The 17511-nt window shown below is 47.1% G+C and overlaps 1 protein-coding gene across 5 annotated transcripts in view; it reads left to right on the forward strand.

The window, feature by feature from the left end:
* Nucleotides 1-5254: 5254 nt before the first annotated feature.
* Nucleotides 5255-17511, forward strand: part of BRPF3 (bromodomain and PHD finger containing 3) — a 34106-nt gene continuing 21849 nt past the window's right edge. For 3 of the 5 annotated variants that reach the window (XR_015251199.1, XM_086706695.1, XM_086706698.1), the window contains exons 1-4: nucleotides 5255-5454; nucleotides 8902-10381; nucleotides 13471-13627; nucleotides 15952-16083. Coding sequence is in view for 4 of the 5 variants with exons in the window: in XM_086706695.1 (XP_086562821.1) it covers nucleotides 8928-10381; nucleotides 13471-13627; nucleotides 15952-16083 (1743 nt within the window). In the remaining variant the exon portion in view is untranslated. Of the gene's footprint in view, nucleotides 5455-6157; nucleotides 6492-8901; nucleotides 10382-13470; nucleotides 13628-15951; nucleotides 16084-17511 lie in introns of those variants that run through there. The other 2 variants (XM_086706697.1, XM_086706696.1) reach the window with 2 other exon arrangements.

Consider the following 17511-nt stretch of genomic DNA (forward strand, 5'->3'; position numbering starts at 1 on the left):
CTTCGGATCCTCTGTCCCCCACTCTCTCTGCCCCTCTCCTGCTCGTGTGTGCGTGCTCTCCTTCTCTCTCTTTCAAAATAAACATTAAAAAAATAAATAAAATATAGAAATAACTTACATTTTATGGTGTTTTGACATTACTCTGATTAAGGTTTAGGATTTAATGGGAATGCTAAATTAAAGGTTGACATGAGAAAACATTAAATCAATTTGAACAATTTACACTTAAACCACAAACTATTTACTTTCAGGCTTGTGGCTGAGCATTTCACTGAGTATATGGTAAAATGTTCTAGCTAGAATTCAAGCCCAAAGAGAATAATGCAAGCCACGCCAAGTGGATAATGCAAGCCATAGTATACCATACTCTTCTTGCCTGACTAGATCTTAAAGCATAGAACTATTCAAGTCATTCCCCTGTTCCAAAACTTATCAGGGACTGCTGCCCCTTAACATCCATTTCTCTACCTAACAGTCTCCATGCTCTGACTCTATTTTTACCTTTCCAGTCTTTTCTCTGCCATCTCCCATTTCTGGGTCAACCGGGGGTAACCCACTGTTCCCTGAATCAGTCTTTCCCTCTTCCTTTTACCTTTGGTCATGCTGGTACTCAGCCCGCCAGCTTTGTACCATCCTCCCAGTTGACACTCAACCCAAATTTTAAGGTGGAGCTCAAACAGCACCTTCTTCACAGGACCTTCCCTCGTCTCTCTTCTCTAAAACCCTCATGCCACTTTGCTTGTATCTCTCTTGAGTGGCTTACATGCTTATTATATGTTATATTATATTATATGTTTGTTAATATACTTGCTTTATTCCTGTGATTAGACTTGAAGTGCCTTCAGGCCGGAGAGCATAGCCTTTTTATCTGTGTGGTCTTTACAAGCATAAAATAGAAACTTACCTGAGCTCACAAATAATCATTGAATGAATATGTATTTTAGTGTGACAAAAGAAACTCCAGAGAACTTGAGCTGACTCATCATTTCCTCAAACCTTGGGTCCTCAGACCCAACAGGAGCTCCTATGTAACCCTTTGCCACCTCTTAATTTGCAATAATTGTACCAATTATACCAATTGTACCAATAATTGTACCTTCTAAGTTTGAATTTAAGATAATCTTTTCCTTTGTTCCTATGTTCAATCAGCCATCAAATTACTGATCTATCTTCTGATTTTTATTTGAACCTTCCTTTCCCTCCTCTTTCTCTACCATCCCCTCTATCATTCTGGTTAATGCCCTTTTATTGTCACAACACTTAATTGCCTGTAGTACATTCTTCCGGGTTTACCTAATACTGTTCCAGCTCTAGTTTATCCTATGGGGACCATAAGAATAACAATAATGAGTTAATAAGTTGATAAATGAGAAATGGCATGTATATTGGACCTATTTTGTATGTGTGCCCACTGTGCTTTTGGTGAATCACCTCCTGCCCATGTCCTCTGGTTCTAGTAGTGGACAATGGCCAGACTTCATCAGAGTATTATGTCTTTCCGGTCACAGCTATCGTTTAGGTTGGCTGAGAGACTGCTAGAGACAGTATCCCGATGACATAATTTCAATCTCTTGACTTAGCTTTGCCTAAAGCCAGATGCACTCCTGGACTTTCTGGTCATGAGTCAATAGATTTCCTTCATTAAACTAATTTGAGTTTGTTTCCTAAGTGCAACAAAGATTTTTTTGATACAGTATGTAAAGCACTGAGCATACTACCTTGCACATTAAGTGCTAAGTATTATTTTTATTATCCTTATACCCTTGCTATACCTCATATCCAATGCAACCTTTTCTTTTCTTAGCATCTTCCATATAGACCGGCTAGAATAATTTCCTTATTATTCCCTGCATATTGTTCCTTTGCCTGGGCTACCTGTCACTATCCTAATGTCATTCTATACTCTTTTCACCAATTCACATCCATCATGATTTAGAAGCTAAAAAAAAGCCTCCCACCTTCCATTTGAATAATAGTTGCTCCACACTGTTCACTACTTTATCTAATTTCTCCCACATGTGTTTTCTAGTTATTTCTAGCTTGCTTCTTAGTTGTACACTACTAAGAGTAGTAGCAAGGGAAAATATGATCACTGGCCCCTTTTTAGGCTGAGATTTTGCCATTATATCCAAAGCGACTTGTATAAGATTGGACACACAGTGGGTGTTCAGTAATTGTCTGCTATAGGAATAAATAAGTGGAATTAAATTTAGAAACTTTTTCCTTTTTCTTTTTTTTTCTTTTTTTTTCCAACGTTTATTTATTTTTGGGACAGAGAGAGACAGAGCATGAACGGGGGAGGGGCAGAGAGAGAGGGAGACACAGAATCGGAAACAGCCTCCAGGCTCTGAGCCATCAGCCCAGAGCCTGACGCGGGGCTCGAACTCCCGGACCGCGAGATCGTGACCTGGCTGAAGTCGGACGCTTAACCGACTGCGCCACCCAGGCGCCCCAACTTTTTCCTTTTTCTAATCAAACATTACATTCTTAAACAATTTACATCGTGGCATTAAAATATAATGATTCCAACCTCATACATTATCCCATTTATGGTTTCATACTTCTTTTAGCCAAGGTCTAAGGAAGGAATATTCCATAAAAAAATTTAACAATCAATCAAAGCCTATTTTCTCTCACCATACATATTTTGCCAATCCAGTGGTATCGCATCTGACCCTTGAGAGGTTTCTCGCCTTGATAAACTAATGATAAAATAAAGCATTGACAAAGATATCCTGAGATGCTGAAAACAAATGTTGAGGGGGGGAATTTTTGTAGTTCCTTTTTTAGTTCTAAATGATAAAACATCCCTCCTACTCCAAATAAATTAGTTTCTATTTAAAAATGCAGAATTTTGAAAAACTATTTGGAAACAAAGGTCTGTGCATATGTTTGCTGAACTTAATTGCTGTATGGTTTAACGGAAGGGCTGAGGGCTAGTGAATTTAAACTCTTTAAAATAGCTAAAGATTAAAGTTAATTAAATTTTAGTTCTCTGGGATTTCTGATACATGTTCCAAATTTGTTTTTAATGACATAATTGTCATTTAAGATTACATCATTGTGAACTGATTATGTGTGCAGTTACACTAACAGAAACCAATACCAAATGTCAAAAATAAATAAATGTCAAAAAATAAAAGTTGAGGACAACTGTAACGTTACCATTAAGAGAATAGAAGTTGAAAACAGAAGAGAAACACTCTGTTGAATAAGGTCTTATTATGAAACTTCAAACAGAAAAACCTGGACATCAAATGCATTAGGTTAACTTTAAGCTTTTTCAATGGCATTTAAGTCATTATTTTATACTTACTGTTACAAGTGGAAACCAATGCATTTTCCCAACATATCTGTTCATTAATTTTGGTGGGAAAAAAAACAGCACCCAATCACACAAACAGGAAATGTGCTACATAAATTTTGTGAACATTTGTGAAGAAATAGAAGTTACTAGTCCTATGGATACATGGATATAGTTCACATTTTAAAAGAATAAGAAAAGAAATTCAATATTGTTTCTATTAGTCTTCAGGGTTTCCCACCCCCCCCCCCCTTAACTAAAAGTAACTGTAATATTCTTTTGCCTCTGGGGCTCTCCCTCCCACAATTAATCATCTTTTTTCTACACCTTCCGTCCAAATGATTATTCCCCATGGCCTTAGAACACTTGACATCAATTCATACTTCTTCTTCACAGTTTTCAAAACATTGCCCTGGCCTTGCTTAGCTCCACGAGACACTCCCTTCTCTTTCAAAAAATTGGTAAACAGAAGTATTTTTGCTCTCACTTTTACAAGGTGCTACTGTGTAACCAGAAAAACATCTTTGTAACACAAATTAGCTTCCTAACTTTTATCACACTTCCAAATTCACAACATAATGTATTTAAATTCCTTAGGATAACGAACATCTATACTTCCAAAAGTAGCAAAACGTTCGGTTTAAACATTTGGAAGACTTGGATCCCAAGACTACCTTTCGTCCTCTGACTCTAGAATGCGTGTCCTTCATCATCAGAACCAAGCAAGAGATTGTGAAAGTCTCATCAAGCTACACCACCAGCGCGGGCAGAGGAAACGCTTTCAAAATATGTCATTCATCTCCACGTTGAAAGGCAGTCTATCCATACATCTTTTATACACGTCATTAAATATTGGTACTTAAGACTTCAGTCGTATGAGGCAAGCTTTTTAATTTATAGGCAAAAGGGGGTGGCAAAAGAGTCATCTCTTCTTAGATTTACTTATCAAAACAAAGCCAGTCTGATCATATCTTGAAGTCTCAAGTTGCCATTTGTCAAGAGTCTTTTAGAAAGCCGCTTATTGCATTAAATTAACCAATTCCTAGCCACATCAGGTTTAAGGAGAGTTTCCCTTGTCTCCAGAGACAAACGAGTTACCAGACGTCCTTAAGCAGACTGTCAAACTTTCATGTCTACTCTTTTTAAACACGTAAGGGAGAGAATGGCACAACGAAGTCAGGTCTGTTTCTTAAGAAGGATGTCCTATGGGGAACAAGACGCTCACCTGTACACAACAGAGGGTCTTTCCCGGCTGTCCTCACTGGGGGAGGGGATGGACATCGCCAGACCTTTGTCCTCCGGACCAGAGCACGGCCAGGGAGGGAGGGCGACTTTCTGGGAGGAATACAGGCACCTGCACCCCAAGAAACTACAGACGGGTTTTGACTCCAGTGACTCCCCTGGCTTAACCTCTGGAGGGGCCCTCTAGCTCGGGTAGGGGGTTTGTTGCCCCAAACCGTAGCCACCTCTCGCAGGAGCAGGGGGAGTGGACGACTGACCACTCTAAGGAGTTAGGGATGCCGGTCTTTCCCAACCAGACCCGAACGTCCCCCGCTGTCTTGTGGGGTTCGCCCGGCGGCGGGGTACGCCGGGGTGAGCCACGGCCGCGGCGGGCGCAGAGCCGGTCTCTGCTCCGCGCCCCTGCCGCGTCCGCACCGCCACCGTGAGGCCGAGCCGGGGACGGTGCCCCGTGGCGGCGGCGGCTCCGCGCTCCTCTCCGCGCCGCCCCGGCCGCCGCTGCGCCGGGCACGGGCGGGGGGATTTTCTTCGCGTTCCCCCCTCTTTCGCGCTCTCGCTCCTGTTCAGCGGGAGAGCCCGCGGAGCCAGGGAGGGAGCGAGGGAAGGGGTGGAGGTGGCGGGGGGGAGGCCGGAGGGGCGGATCCTGCCTGGGGGCTGATCCCTCCCTCCCCTCGGCCGGGCTCCGTGGCGGCAGCGGCGGCGGCAGCGGCTTCATTCCCCCTCCTCCCCCGGGAGCGGCGGCGGCGGCCGGGCCGGGGCCCCTGCGCGGGCCGGGAGGGGGCACGGCGGTGGCCGCGGAGGCTAGCGCGGGAGGAGGCCGCGCTCCGCTCCCAGGGCTGCGCCGACCTGCTCGACGGCCGGCCCGCCCGCGCCCAGGGGCCCCGAACGGTGGGGCCGGGCCGGCGGCTGAGGTAATGGGGGTGGCAGAGGGGCCGAACGGAGCGGGGGCGGGGGCAGCGGGGCCTACGGGGACCAGGGACTGCGCGCGGGGGGGGGGGCAGGGAGTGGGAAGCAGGGGGCTTCCCGAGCGGGGCGGGGGCGGCGCGAAAGCGCTCTCCTGGAGCGAGGGCGGCGGCGGGGAAGGAGAAGGCGGGTGAGGGGGGAGCTGAAAAGCGAGGACCCCCTCCCGCAGCCGCCATCTTGTTTCCCTCCCCCCCGGCCCTGGCTGGCGAGCCGCCGAGCCCCGCCCCCGCCATGCTCTCCAATTGGTCAGGCCAGAGGAAGGTTCCGCCCCCCGAACGGCCCTTGGCCCCCTGGTTTCTGCTGACGGGCAGGTGAGGCGACCAATGGGCGCTCGCCTCTCTGCCCCGCTGGTTCGCTGGCGCTAGCTTTCTCTGTCTGAGGGTCGGACTGCGCGTCAGTCTGTCTCTGGCGCGCTCGCCCCCCTCCCCTTGGGGGAGGAGATGTTATTTCCCTCCTTTCTCCTCGGAAGGGTCAAGATTTTTCTGGAAGAGGTGCCCCTTTAAAGGGGCAGGAGCCTTGGCGGGGGTTCTCCCTTGTCTCATGAGTATCTCGTGGGGGTACAGGGGGTAGGGTCTAATTGCAGAAACTCCTCGTTCTTCGGGGACCTGGGTGGGGTGGGCAAGTGGGGCTTCGGGGGTGCTGAGGAGACCTCTGGGGGTGTTGGGGGTATTTGGACGCGTGTCTGTGGGAAGGGCTGTGTGGGCTGAGACGCTCCCGCCAAAAAACTGGACTGTAAGCTCCTTGCGGGCGAAACTCCTTTTCCTCAGCAGCCGCCCTTCCCTCTCCAGAATTTGCCGCCCCCCCCCCCCCCAGGTGCCTGGAGGCTTGGGGAGGACCCAAGAGGTTTTCCTTAGATACTTGCTGCTTGGGTGAGGACTACCCCACGCTGCCAAGGAGGTGGGAGGTGGTAGCTGGTAGGGAGGAGGAACATACAGCGCTTTAACAAAGGAGGGTCCACACCCTCCAAACTCTTTCAGGATTTCAGGTTAGTACCGAGGTAGGGTTTCACACTTCTGCGAGGTTCTCCCTGCCCGAGAAGGCATGGGGGCAGTGAGGCAGGTCTGTTGGCCTGGGCTACCCCCAGGGACTTGGCATTTGTCAGGCATGTAGTGGCCAAGGGTCTCTGGGAACCTGGACAGAATTGCTGGGATGATTCTGTTGCCTTTTGTTCCCAATGGGTCGTGTGCCTGCCCGCCACTGTTCCTCAGCCAAGTCGGTGTTTGTTTGTGTGTTTCAGTCACACTTGGGGATTGGAAGGCCTTTTAAACAAGGGTGGTGATAATTCTCTGTTGACCAAGAGCAACGCTTAAGAGGTAGAGTTTTTCATTTTACTGGTGGAGCGTGGAGGCACAGAGAGATTCAGTGACTTTCTCCAGGTCACGCAGGACCAAGGTTGGAACCTAGATCGCCCCAGAGCCTCTTTTTGAACCAGATCACGGCATCTCTGTGGTGGTCTTCCTTCCCAGGAAGATGAATTCAACCCGTCAGGGGACCTGGGTTTGAACTGTAGCTTTATCACTCATTACCTCTGGGTTGAGTGACATCTTGTTGAGCTTCTGTTTCTTCATCTGTAAAATGGAGACGATGATATCTATCCTACCTCCCAAGCTAGTTGAGAGAAATAATTAAAAGTAAAAGGGATTGGGGTGCCTGGCCGGCTCAGTTGGTGGAGCATGTGACTCTTGATCACAGAGTCGTAAGTTCGAGCCCCGTGTTGAGGGTAGAAATTACTTTAAAAATTAAAAAAAAAAAAAAAAAAAAAGGGAAAAGGATTTGTAGTTTGCAAAAGTGTGCTAAATTATCATCATCATCTTTGCTTTTATAGATTAAAGGTGGTAGATCCTGCAACCAAGGTGACAGACTCTTTTTCTCTTTGAAATCCTCTCACTGTTGTTACCTTTCCAAGTCTCTGCCCACACTTGGAGCCCCGTATCTCCAAATGTCTTTCCCAGTAGTGATGGCCTCAGTAACTGCTGCCGTAGCTCCTTATGAGCTTGTCATGATTCCCTTTATCCAGAGAATGATATGGGAAACTTAAGGGCTTTCTCCTTGTTGCACAGGGGCAAACTAAATGTAAGGATTTGGGGAGAGAGGGACTTCTGAGGTAAGAGAATGCATTGAGAGTTTACCTCAGATATTGCCCCAATCATCTTGGCCTTGGGTCCAATGAGGGTCTCAGGTAGGCCACTTAAAACTTCAGTGCCACTTGTGGACCACTCCCAGAGCTTCCAGTGTTTCTGCTTAGAAATGTATTAGCCAGTGCATCCTCAAAGCTGCCTTTTCCAGAGAAAGCCCTTTATACTGTAGTTTGAAGTCTTTAGACTGTACATAGTAGACATTTCAGGTGCCTTCACCTCTTCACTCCTGGGTGTGGTTAGGGGATAGGGCTTCTGATCATTGTAAGATGGATTGGGGGAGGGCTTTAGACCTGTGAGCTTTTGATCCTCTGGTGGGGCCACTGTTCATGTACACAGCTTAAAAGTGGATGCTCTTTTTGTTTTCTTCTTTTCTGAACCCTTAACCACCCCATCCTTTTCCATAGGTAGGTATCCCACAGCCTTATGTAGGACATCATTAGAATTTTAGATCTCTCCCTGTGTTGTTTTGTAATGATCTGTAATGATCATTTGTAATGATTTGCTTTTCTTTTTTTCTTTTTTTAAAGTTTTTTTTTAACATTTATTTATTTTTGAGAGACAGACAAATCATGAGTGGGAGAGGGGCAGAGAGAGAGGGAGACACAGAATTCAAAGCAGGCTCTAGGCTCTGAGCTGTCAGCACAGAGCCTGACACAGGGCTCGAACCCACGAACTGTGAGATCATGACCTGAGTCGAAGTCGGATGCTTAACCGGCTGAGCCACCCAGGCGCCCCAAGATCTGTTTACTTTTCTGTCCTTTCAATTAGATGGAGCACCTAGAGGCAGGGACCATGCAGCTTTGATTTCTCCTTTTATTCAACTAATATTTATTGAGTGCTTATTAAGGAGCAGGTATCATTCCAGGTGCTGGGAATACAGCGGTGAACAAAATAGACAAAAATCTTCCCCTCATGGAGCTTGCATTCTAACAGAAGGAAGCAAACATTTATGATAAATAGGCACATTACATAGCATGATAAAAAATGGTGAGTGTCATAGTGAAAAATAAAGCAAAATGAAAGATTGTTGATGGGGGAAAGAGATTTGCAGTTTAAGATAGAATGGTCAGAGAGGGTCTCATTGAGAAGCAGTGTTTGTGAAAGAAGTTGAAGCGAAGGAGCAAGCTGTGTGGATGATGTCTGAGGGGCAGGATGTTCAGGCAGAGGGAACAGTCTTCGTGGTGCCCATTCGATCAGATGGAAGGGTGAATGAGTGCATGCCTGAACATTCAACTCAGTTTCCTGGTTTCTCCTTAGGCCTGTCCCCTTGGTTCCCAGGTGCCATGAGGAAGCCGCGCCGGAAGTCGCGGCAGAATGCCGAGGGTCGGCGCTCCCCATCTCCCTACAGTCTGAAGTGCTCACCTACTCGGGAGACCCTGACATATGCTCAGGCCCAAAGGATTGTCGAGGTGGACATCGATGGACGCCTGCATCGAATCAGCATCTATGATCCACTCAAGATCATCACAGAGGACGAGCTGACTGCCCAGGATATCACCGAATGCAATAGTAACAAGGAGAACAGTGAGCAGCCTCAGTTTCCTGGCAAGTCCAAAAAACCCTCCTCCAAGGGCAAGAAGAAGGAGTCCTGTTCCAAGCATGCATCCGGCACTTCCTTCCACCTCCCGCAACCCAGCTTTCGCATGGTGGACTCAGGCAGCCAGCCAGAAGCACCCCCACTGCCTGCTGCCTACTACCGCTACATCGAGAAGCCACCTGAAGACCTGGATGCGGAGGTAGAATACGACATGGATGAGGAGGACCTTGCCTGGCTGGACATGGTGAATGAGAAGCGGCGAGTAGATGGGCACAGTTTGGTGTCAGCAGACACTTTTGAGTTGCTGGTAGACCGGCTTGAGAAGGAGTCATACTTGGAGAGTCGCAGCAGTGGGGCCCAGCAGTCACTCATTGATGAAGACGCCTTTTGCTGTGTGTGCCTGGATGACGAATGCCACAACAGCAATGTCATTCTCTTCTGTGATATCTGCAACCTGGCTGTACACCAGGAGTGCTACGGTGTCCCCTACATCCCTGAGGGCCAGTGGCTATGCCGCTGCTGCCTACAGTCTCCCTCCCGACCTGTGGACTGCGTCCTCTGCCCCAATAAGGGCGGCGCCTTCAAACAGACCAGTGATGGGCACTGGGCCCACGTGGTGTGTGCCATCTGGATCCCTGAAGTCTGCTTCGCTAACACCGTGTTCCTGGAGCCCATTGAGGGCATTGACAACATCCCACCTGCCCGCTGGAAACTAACCTGTTATATCTGCAAGCAGAAGGGGCTGGGTGCAGCCATCCAGTGCCATAAGGTGAACTGCTACACAGCCTTCCATGTGACATGTGCACAGCGGGCTGGGCTCTTCATGAAGATTGAGCCCATGCGTGAGACCAGCCTCAATGGCACCATCTTCACAGTACGCAAGACCGCCTACTGTGAGGCCCACTCGCCGCCAGGTGCTGCCACTGCTAGGAGGAAGGGTGACTCCCCTGGAAGCCTCAGTGAGGCTGGGGATGAGGAAGGCCTGAAGGAGGGCTGTGGAGAGGAGGAAGAGAAGGAAGAGGTAGAAGAAGAAGAGGAGGAAGATGAAGGCCAAGGCGGGGTAGGTGGCCCCCTCAAGGGAGTGCCCAAGAAGAACAAGATGACTTTGAAGCAGAAAATCAAGAAGGAGCCAGAGGAAATGGGCCGAGATACACCCTCCACTGTCCCCATGGTCACTGTCCCACAGATCCCCTCATATAGGTAAGCTTGGTCAGGAGGTCTCCACATGGACCAATGGTTTCTGGTTGGGCTGGTGCTGGCCCTGAGCCAGGACCTCCTTCCCCAAGCATGGTTGGTGAACATTTGTTCTCTTCTGTGCCCTCAAATTTAGACTTCTCCTTTGGTCCCTGGTCTGGTTTGTGGTTTTGATTGTGCCCTGACAGCAGTGTGTTTCCTTGGCTTCAAGGTGAGACAAAATTAAGTTGCTTAGAAACCCAGGTGAAGGATGTCTAAGGCAGCATTTTTCAACAGGTGCACAAGTGGCATTTTGGATGGGATGATTGTTTATCATTAGGACTGTCCCATACATTTCTTGATGTTTAGCATCCCTGATCTGTAAGTGCCATTTGTATCCACTCCCTCATTGCCTGGTCTTTGTGACAGTCTCATATGTTTCCAAAAACCCCTGGGGGGATAGAACTGAGAACCACTGTTTTAAGGGGTCAGTATGGGTGCCTGCTATCTAGAAGGCTCTATTCTGAGAATGATGGAGACTTTTTGTGAAGGGGTGGTGGTGTGGGGAAGATATGCTATTTCTCTTCTTGAGAAGCTTTAGATTTAGGGGGAAAAGGATCACTCAGCTCAACTGTATGTCTAAGCCACCTTGGCCCCTAGTGAGTCTGTAGAGACATCATTGTATCTATTTTAAACCATTAGAGAAGTAGCTGTTAGAGGGCAGAAAAGCCAGAGACAGGAAAGATTTTTCATTGGAAGGTCATCTCAAGGGTGATATTCTTTGCAAAGTATACAGTGTTAGAGTAGGAAGGAATCTTGAAGATTATTTAATCTAATGTAGTCCTTGCACCTTCTCCCACACCCCCAGATGAAGAAACTGCGGCAACAGGAGGTAAAGTTGTTCACTCCTTTATTCATTCAACGAGATGTTTATTGAGCACTTACTATATGCCAAGTCCTGTTCAAAGGGCTGGAACCAGGTGGAAAGCAACAGAACCTGACCACGAGCTGGAACTCATGATGCCTCCAGGCTCTGTTCCTGCTGTTTGTCTCTCTTGTTGAAAAGGATAGGGAGAAAAGAGTGCTAGAGGGTAGTGGGGAATGAGTTGTGTAAGGAACGGGCAAACAGACTTGTCAGTCTGGGAAGGAGACATAAGAGCGGAGCAGAGCAGGAGGGAGAGGCTCTTGTGAGCCATGACTGGAGTTAGAATTCAGTCAACTGGAAATGCCTTCTAGTCACAGAGCTGTTGTAGGCTACCCTCTTCCCTGATGTTGACTGGAGTTCACGCTTAGTAACATCTGTAGGGTGGCTGTGCCCTGGGACTAGACTTTTTGGTTGTCATATCTGCTCTTATAGATGTGTCTTGCAGAGGCCTTAGCATGCTGGCTAAGAAACCAGACAGACCTGCTTTTGAATCTTGCTCCTGTCACTAACTACCCATGTGAACTTTGGCAAGTTACTTCTTCAAGTCTTGTTTATTTGTTAATGAACCTGATAGAGTTGTTGTGAGAATGAAATGAGATAATATAAGTAAAGCACTTAGCACAGTGCCTGGTAAATAGTAAGTGCTCAATAAATGGTGGCTACTGCTGCTGCTGCTGCTATTTTATTATTATTCTTTTTTCTACCTGCACAAATGCTGTTGGGACCCTCCATAGCCAAGAGGTTGTAGAGGGAGGGGGCTGCCTGCATCTGGGCAGGTGTGCTTGGCATGGGCATTGGTGGGGAATCTGTTCTTTGGGGAAAGGCCTAGGTCTTGGTTTTTTAAGCTTGGCTTTGGGGCAGGAATGTCTGACCTTGGATAGGCACAAGGCCTAGGTGATCAATGTCCAGCCCAACATGCCCACCCTTGTTAGGTTTTACTTTCTTGTTTAGCCACACTTAACCTTCCTTTCAGTGCAGCGAGATGAGGAAGTGGGAGAAACATAGCAGGGGCACTGAGGCCTTGCTTACTGTGTGAATAACCAATTTTAGGACACAGGATGGTGTAGCAGAGGGATCATTGATTCAAATCCCATCCAGGGCCACCATTGTTTATTTATTTTTTATTTTTTTATTTATTTTTAATGTTTGTTTATTTTTGAGAGACTGAGCGTGAGTGGAGGAGGGGCAGAAAGAGAAGGAGACACAGAATCTTAAGCAGGCTCCAGGCTCCAAGCTGTCAGCACAGAGCCCAATGCGGGGCTTGAGCCCACAAACTGCAAGACCATGACCTGAGCCAGAGTCAGACCCTTAACCGCCTGAGCCACCCAGGCGCACTGCGCCACCATATTTTTAGCTGCATTAGTGACTTTGATAGTTTATTCAGCCTCTCTTCCTAAGCTGCCTTTCCATCTTTTGTTACCACGAGAATAATGTTACCCACTTCGCAACAGGGCTGTTAACATAAAGATTATAGGTTTATTAATTCCTTTCCCTTTCACTTACCCCTCCATCGTCCCCACGTATTATTGGCTTAAATCCTTACTTTAAGATTTCTCTGTTGGGTTAGTTTAGCCAGCTAAGTTTTCAGATTCTCCATCCTCTTACCCAGTTTTTATTTTTTTTTTCATTTGGTTCAAAATTAGACATTTTTAGGCTGCTGAGATCTTTAATTAAAAACCAGGGGTCAGACAACTCCAAAGTGTTGCGTTTGAGCTCAGAAAGCAGTAGGCTGGTGTAGTTCTACTAGTTTTCCTTCCAGCTTGGCTATCGACTATTCCCTGGTCTGGGGAGACCCTCAGCCACAGGGTGGCTGGAAACAGTGACCACATTGCCTATAGCTTACTCAAGTTCCTGCCTTCTTTTGCTGCTTTTATCAAGAGAAGTGTAGGGGTATGGGGGCACAGACCTGTTTCTTAGGATTGTAGGAAACAGGGTTCCTGGGAGAGGGTTCTTTTGGAGAATCAGGACTGCAAGGTAGGAAGTAGAAAATCAGGCGATATATCTCACGCTGAATCTGAGCTGCTTAACTTTGCTGTCTTTTTTAAGCCTTTCTCTGAGGTTAGGCATTTGACCACTTTATCCTATATTCTTTTATATATAAGGTTCAGAAATGAACCAGGGTCTGAATAGGAAGCTATAATCAGGGCTGCCCACTGACCTTGTCTTTCACTTCCCTGTGCCTCCACTCAAGGTTGAACAAGATCTGTAGTGGTCTCTCCTTTCAGAGGAAAAACCAGTTCATACAGCGGCTTCACAACTACTGGCTATTGAAGCGGCAGGCACGGAACGGTGTCCCCCTCATCCGGCGCCTGCATTCCCACCTGCAGTCCCAAAGAAACGCCGAGCAGGTAGGTGAAGTGATTGAAGATGATGGAGGAGGTGGAGGGTGAAGGAGAAGAAATGATGGTTGGGGTAACCCCTCCCTGAGCCCTCTGCAGAGCCTTTACCTGTAGGCGGTCACCCCTCCAGGAGGCATAGCCCAGGAATGACCTCCAACACTGTAGAGTCTTTGGGACCAGACAGCAGCTCCTTCTGGATGGGAGAGGCTTGACTTTGAAGCGTATTCTAGGGGAGAATGGAGAATAAGCCCAACTTTCCATTATGTGGGGAAAACCTTGCAGACATGGCAGAAAGGAAGGAATGGGCTGAATGAGAGCCAGGTGGCCATGTTGCATGAATTAGGACAAGGAGCACTTTCCTTAACACACTATACTGACATCTGCCAAAAATGTTTCATAGAAAACACACAAATGTGCCATCTCAGTTGTAGCACACAGCCTGGCCAATTGTGGCATTTTAGCCACGGAGTTGCTGCATGTTTACTGTTTTCTGAGATGGTGGAAGCCTCGTGAGAGGTTTTTTTTTTTTATTTTTTTTTATTTTTTACTATTTACTTCTTTTTCCCTCTTCACTTGCTCCATTACTTCTGCCTTTAAATATTTCCACACCACTACCCCAGAGATGAAGCAATCTTTTACGTGACTCTGGTGCCCTCTGGGTTCTATCTGATTTCACTTTTGCCTTTTGTAACTAAAATCCTGAAGTGCAAGTCTGCATCTCGTCCTTCCTTGAAATGGTCCACCTGCTGCCCTGTAGCTTCTCCTAGAACATCAGCCACCTCCTCCCAGCCTAGCAAGCCTTACCTCAGATTCTCATTGTATTGTCCATTGGACTACATTTGTCACCATGGATCACCTTGTCTTAGAGCTTCTCTGTCACACCCTTTTGCTCCTCCTCCACCCTTTGACTGCAATATTAACATTCCCAGGGACTGTGCTGCCTGCCCATTGGCTTGGAGAGCTGTACACTCTCATAGTTGTAAATAAGTGTGGCAGGTTTCTTTTCTTGTCCTCATCCCTTTTTTCTGCCCTCAGTCCTGGGGCAGAGAAACCATAGATGTTCTTGTAGATGTTGTTTCCTAGAATTCATATATTGGAAACTGAATTCATTATTCTTCTCTCATAAATGTATTTCCCTAATATTGACATGGAACCTTCTTTCTCCTGACCTCAGACATTTCCCCACCTTGGAGTTACTTTTGATTCTTCCCTCCATGACAAGCCACAGTTAATCATCCCTTATGCTACTTTGGAGGAGTTTATCAGTATCTGATCCTTTGTCTCTGTTCTACAGCTCCCCTGCTCACCCATGCCCCCTTAATTTCAGCAGTAGCTTTCTAGTTGGTCTCCCACCTCTGATTCTTTGCTGTACTACTGATACTGTCTCATTCACATACCATTTTCCATCTTGTCACTTCCATTTCCAGAATATATTCCCCCTCTCCAGGCAGGCCACATCCAGGATCCTTTGCATGGAGTTTGAGCCTTCTTATGAGCTGAATCCTGGATCTTGCTTAACTTTTATGGTTATCCAGCTTTTCTGCTCTGGCCAGGCCATTTTTTTTCACCAGGCAAAAAATCACTAATTCTGCTTCTTCCAACACTTCTTCTCTGTGGTCCCTTTGGTTCCTTACTGCTTTGTTCATCCGTGTCCATCACTACCGTAAACCCCTAGTGAGAGTGCTTTCACCGGAAGCCTTCCCAGACCTAACCCCAACCCACTCAGATCCTTTCTATTTTACATTCTCTTAACATTTTGTATTCAGTTTATCTGTTGAGTTTTTATTATTTGTCTTTATGCTACTGTGCCCTTATGTGTCAAACCCTAGGCCTCTGCCTTCCCCCAACTATACTGTAACCTCTTTTAGGGCAGGAATCATCTTTTTTGGTGCTGGTGGTATTTTAAAATATGGTCAAGTCAGTTAGTATAGGCTGGTAGTAAGAACTTCACTTTGTTTTCTAGCCAAGTCGAAGCTGTAGGGTGAAATTCTTTCCACCTTGAGGTGTCTTATTAGTTTTCCTTCTGAAATTCTTTCTATCCCTGAGAGGCACAGCTGCCCCCTGGTATCCTCAGGGGTAGAGGAAGCAGTCACATATCTCACTCCAGCAGTGAAGGTTATTGTGGGGCAATGCAAGAAACATTGCTGCGAGGCTGGGGGAGCAGAGGAAGAGGGCATGGGTGGAGAGGGAGGGGTGGAAGGGCTCTCGGGAGTATGGGTCAGCAAGGGTCAAGGGCTGTCACCTGCTGAGGCCCTGTGAGACTTGAACAGGGAGGGCACTCTGGGTAAAAGGGAGGCCCCCAGCTCCTCCTTCCTTTCCTGTCCTTCTTGCAGCGAGAGCAGGATGAGAAGACCAGTGCAGTGAAGGAAGAGCTGAAATACTGGCAGAAGCTCCGGCATGACTTGGAGCGGGCGCGGCTGCTGATTGAGCTGATTCGGAAAAGAGAGAAGCTCAAGCGAGAACAGGTGAGGAAGAGCCCCCAGCTCCAGGGTTCTTGTTCAGAATCTTTTTCTCCCGCTCTCAGTGTGGCATCAGAAGAGCCAGGAGCCTCTGCCTGGTGTCACCTTTCTCGCCTTCCTGCCCTCCAAAGCCTGCCTACTCTACTGGTATGGTGCTGCACATGGCTTCTAACTATGGGGATTCAGCTTCTGGTGGCCTCAAGCATAAGCTATTATCATATGCTTGAGCCCATCCCTGGAGTTTCTGACCAAAAAAATCTCAGGAGTCTGGCCTTGAGTATTTTGAAAAGCTTCTCAGCCCATTCTGATGGGCATTGCGGCTGGCCTGGGAGCTTCTGAGAGTTTTCACTTGGCCCTTATGGTCTTGAATCATTCAAATATTCCAACCTCGGGCACCTGGGTGGCTCAGTCGGTTAAGCATCTGACTTCAGCTCAGGTCATGATCTCACGGTTCATGGGTTCGAGCCCCATGTCGGGCTCTGTGCTGACAACTCAGAGTATGGAACCTGCTTCAGATTCTGTATCTCTATCTGTCTCTGCCCCTCCCCCACTTGTGTGCACACACTCTGTCTCTCTCCCTCTCTCCCTCCCCCTCCCCAAAATAAATAAACATTTAAAAAAAGTAAAAACAAATTGCCAGCTTTGACTCAAGGAGATTCTAAGCCTCTAAGCATGGGCAACGTTGAGGTAGTAGTGTAACAGGGGTTGGGAATATGAACTGTGGCACCAGACTACCTGGTTTTATATCTGGTTCTGTCATTTAGTGTTTATGTGACATTGGGTAAATTGCTAAACTCTTTATACCTCAGTTTCCTTGATTGTAAAATGGGGTTAATAATAGAACCTACACCGGAAGGTTGTGAAAATTAGATGACTTACTATATATAAAGAGCTTAGAACAGTGCCTGGCATGCAATGGGAGCTATAGAAGTGTCAGCTGTCAGCACCACCATTATCGATAGTCTGTCTCCCTGAAGTGTCTGTCTACTGCAGCATTCTGCACAGGGCAGAGAGTAAATACTATTAATTGAATCAGTGACAAGCCAAAACCATTCTCTCCAGTCTAGGAGTAGCAGCTGTTCCTTGCATGCTTCAGAGGCCTGGGTTAAAGATGTTCCTTTCTTTCTCCAAATCCTACTTCACTATTCAGCCCCAGCACGAGCCCTTCTCTCTGTAGACCTGTAGTCTGAGTTTCCATCTCTGAGACTGGGCAGCTCTTGCCATACATAGTGTGTGTGGGTGGCATAGAGGACATCTCAGGACCTTCTGTATGGATTCAGACTGTCTGTGCTATCCCAGTCTTGGTCGCACAGCTGAGCTTTTCTTCTTGCCTCTGGTTCAGAGAGATAAAAGGGGAAAGGAAGCAGTCAGGCCTATTTTGATGTCACTAAGAAGAAGAAACATTTCATAATCTAATCTGTGGCTTCCCAACCT

Source organism: Puma concolor, chromosome B2 (genome assembly GCF_028749965.1).
Source record: "Puma concolor isolate L17-30 chromosome B2, mPumCon1.1.hap2, whole genome shotgun sequence".
Classification (NCBI taxonomy): domain Eukaryota; kingdom Metazoa; phylum Chordata; class Mammalia; order Carnivora; family Felidae; genus Puma; species Puma concolor.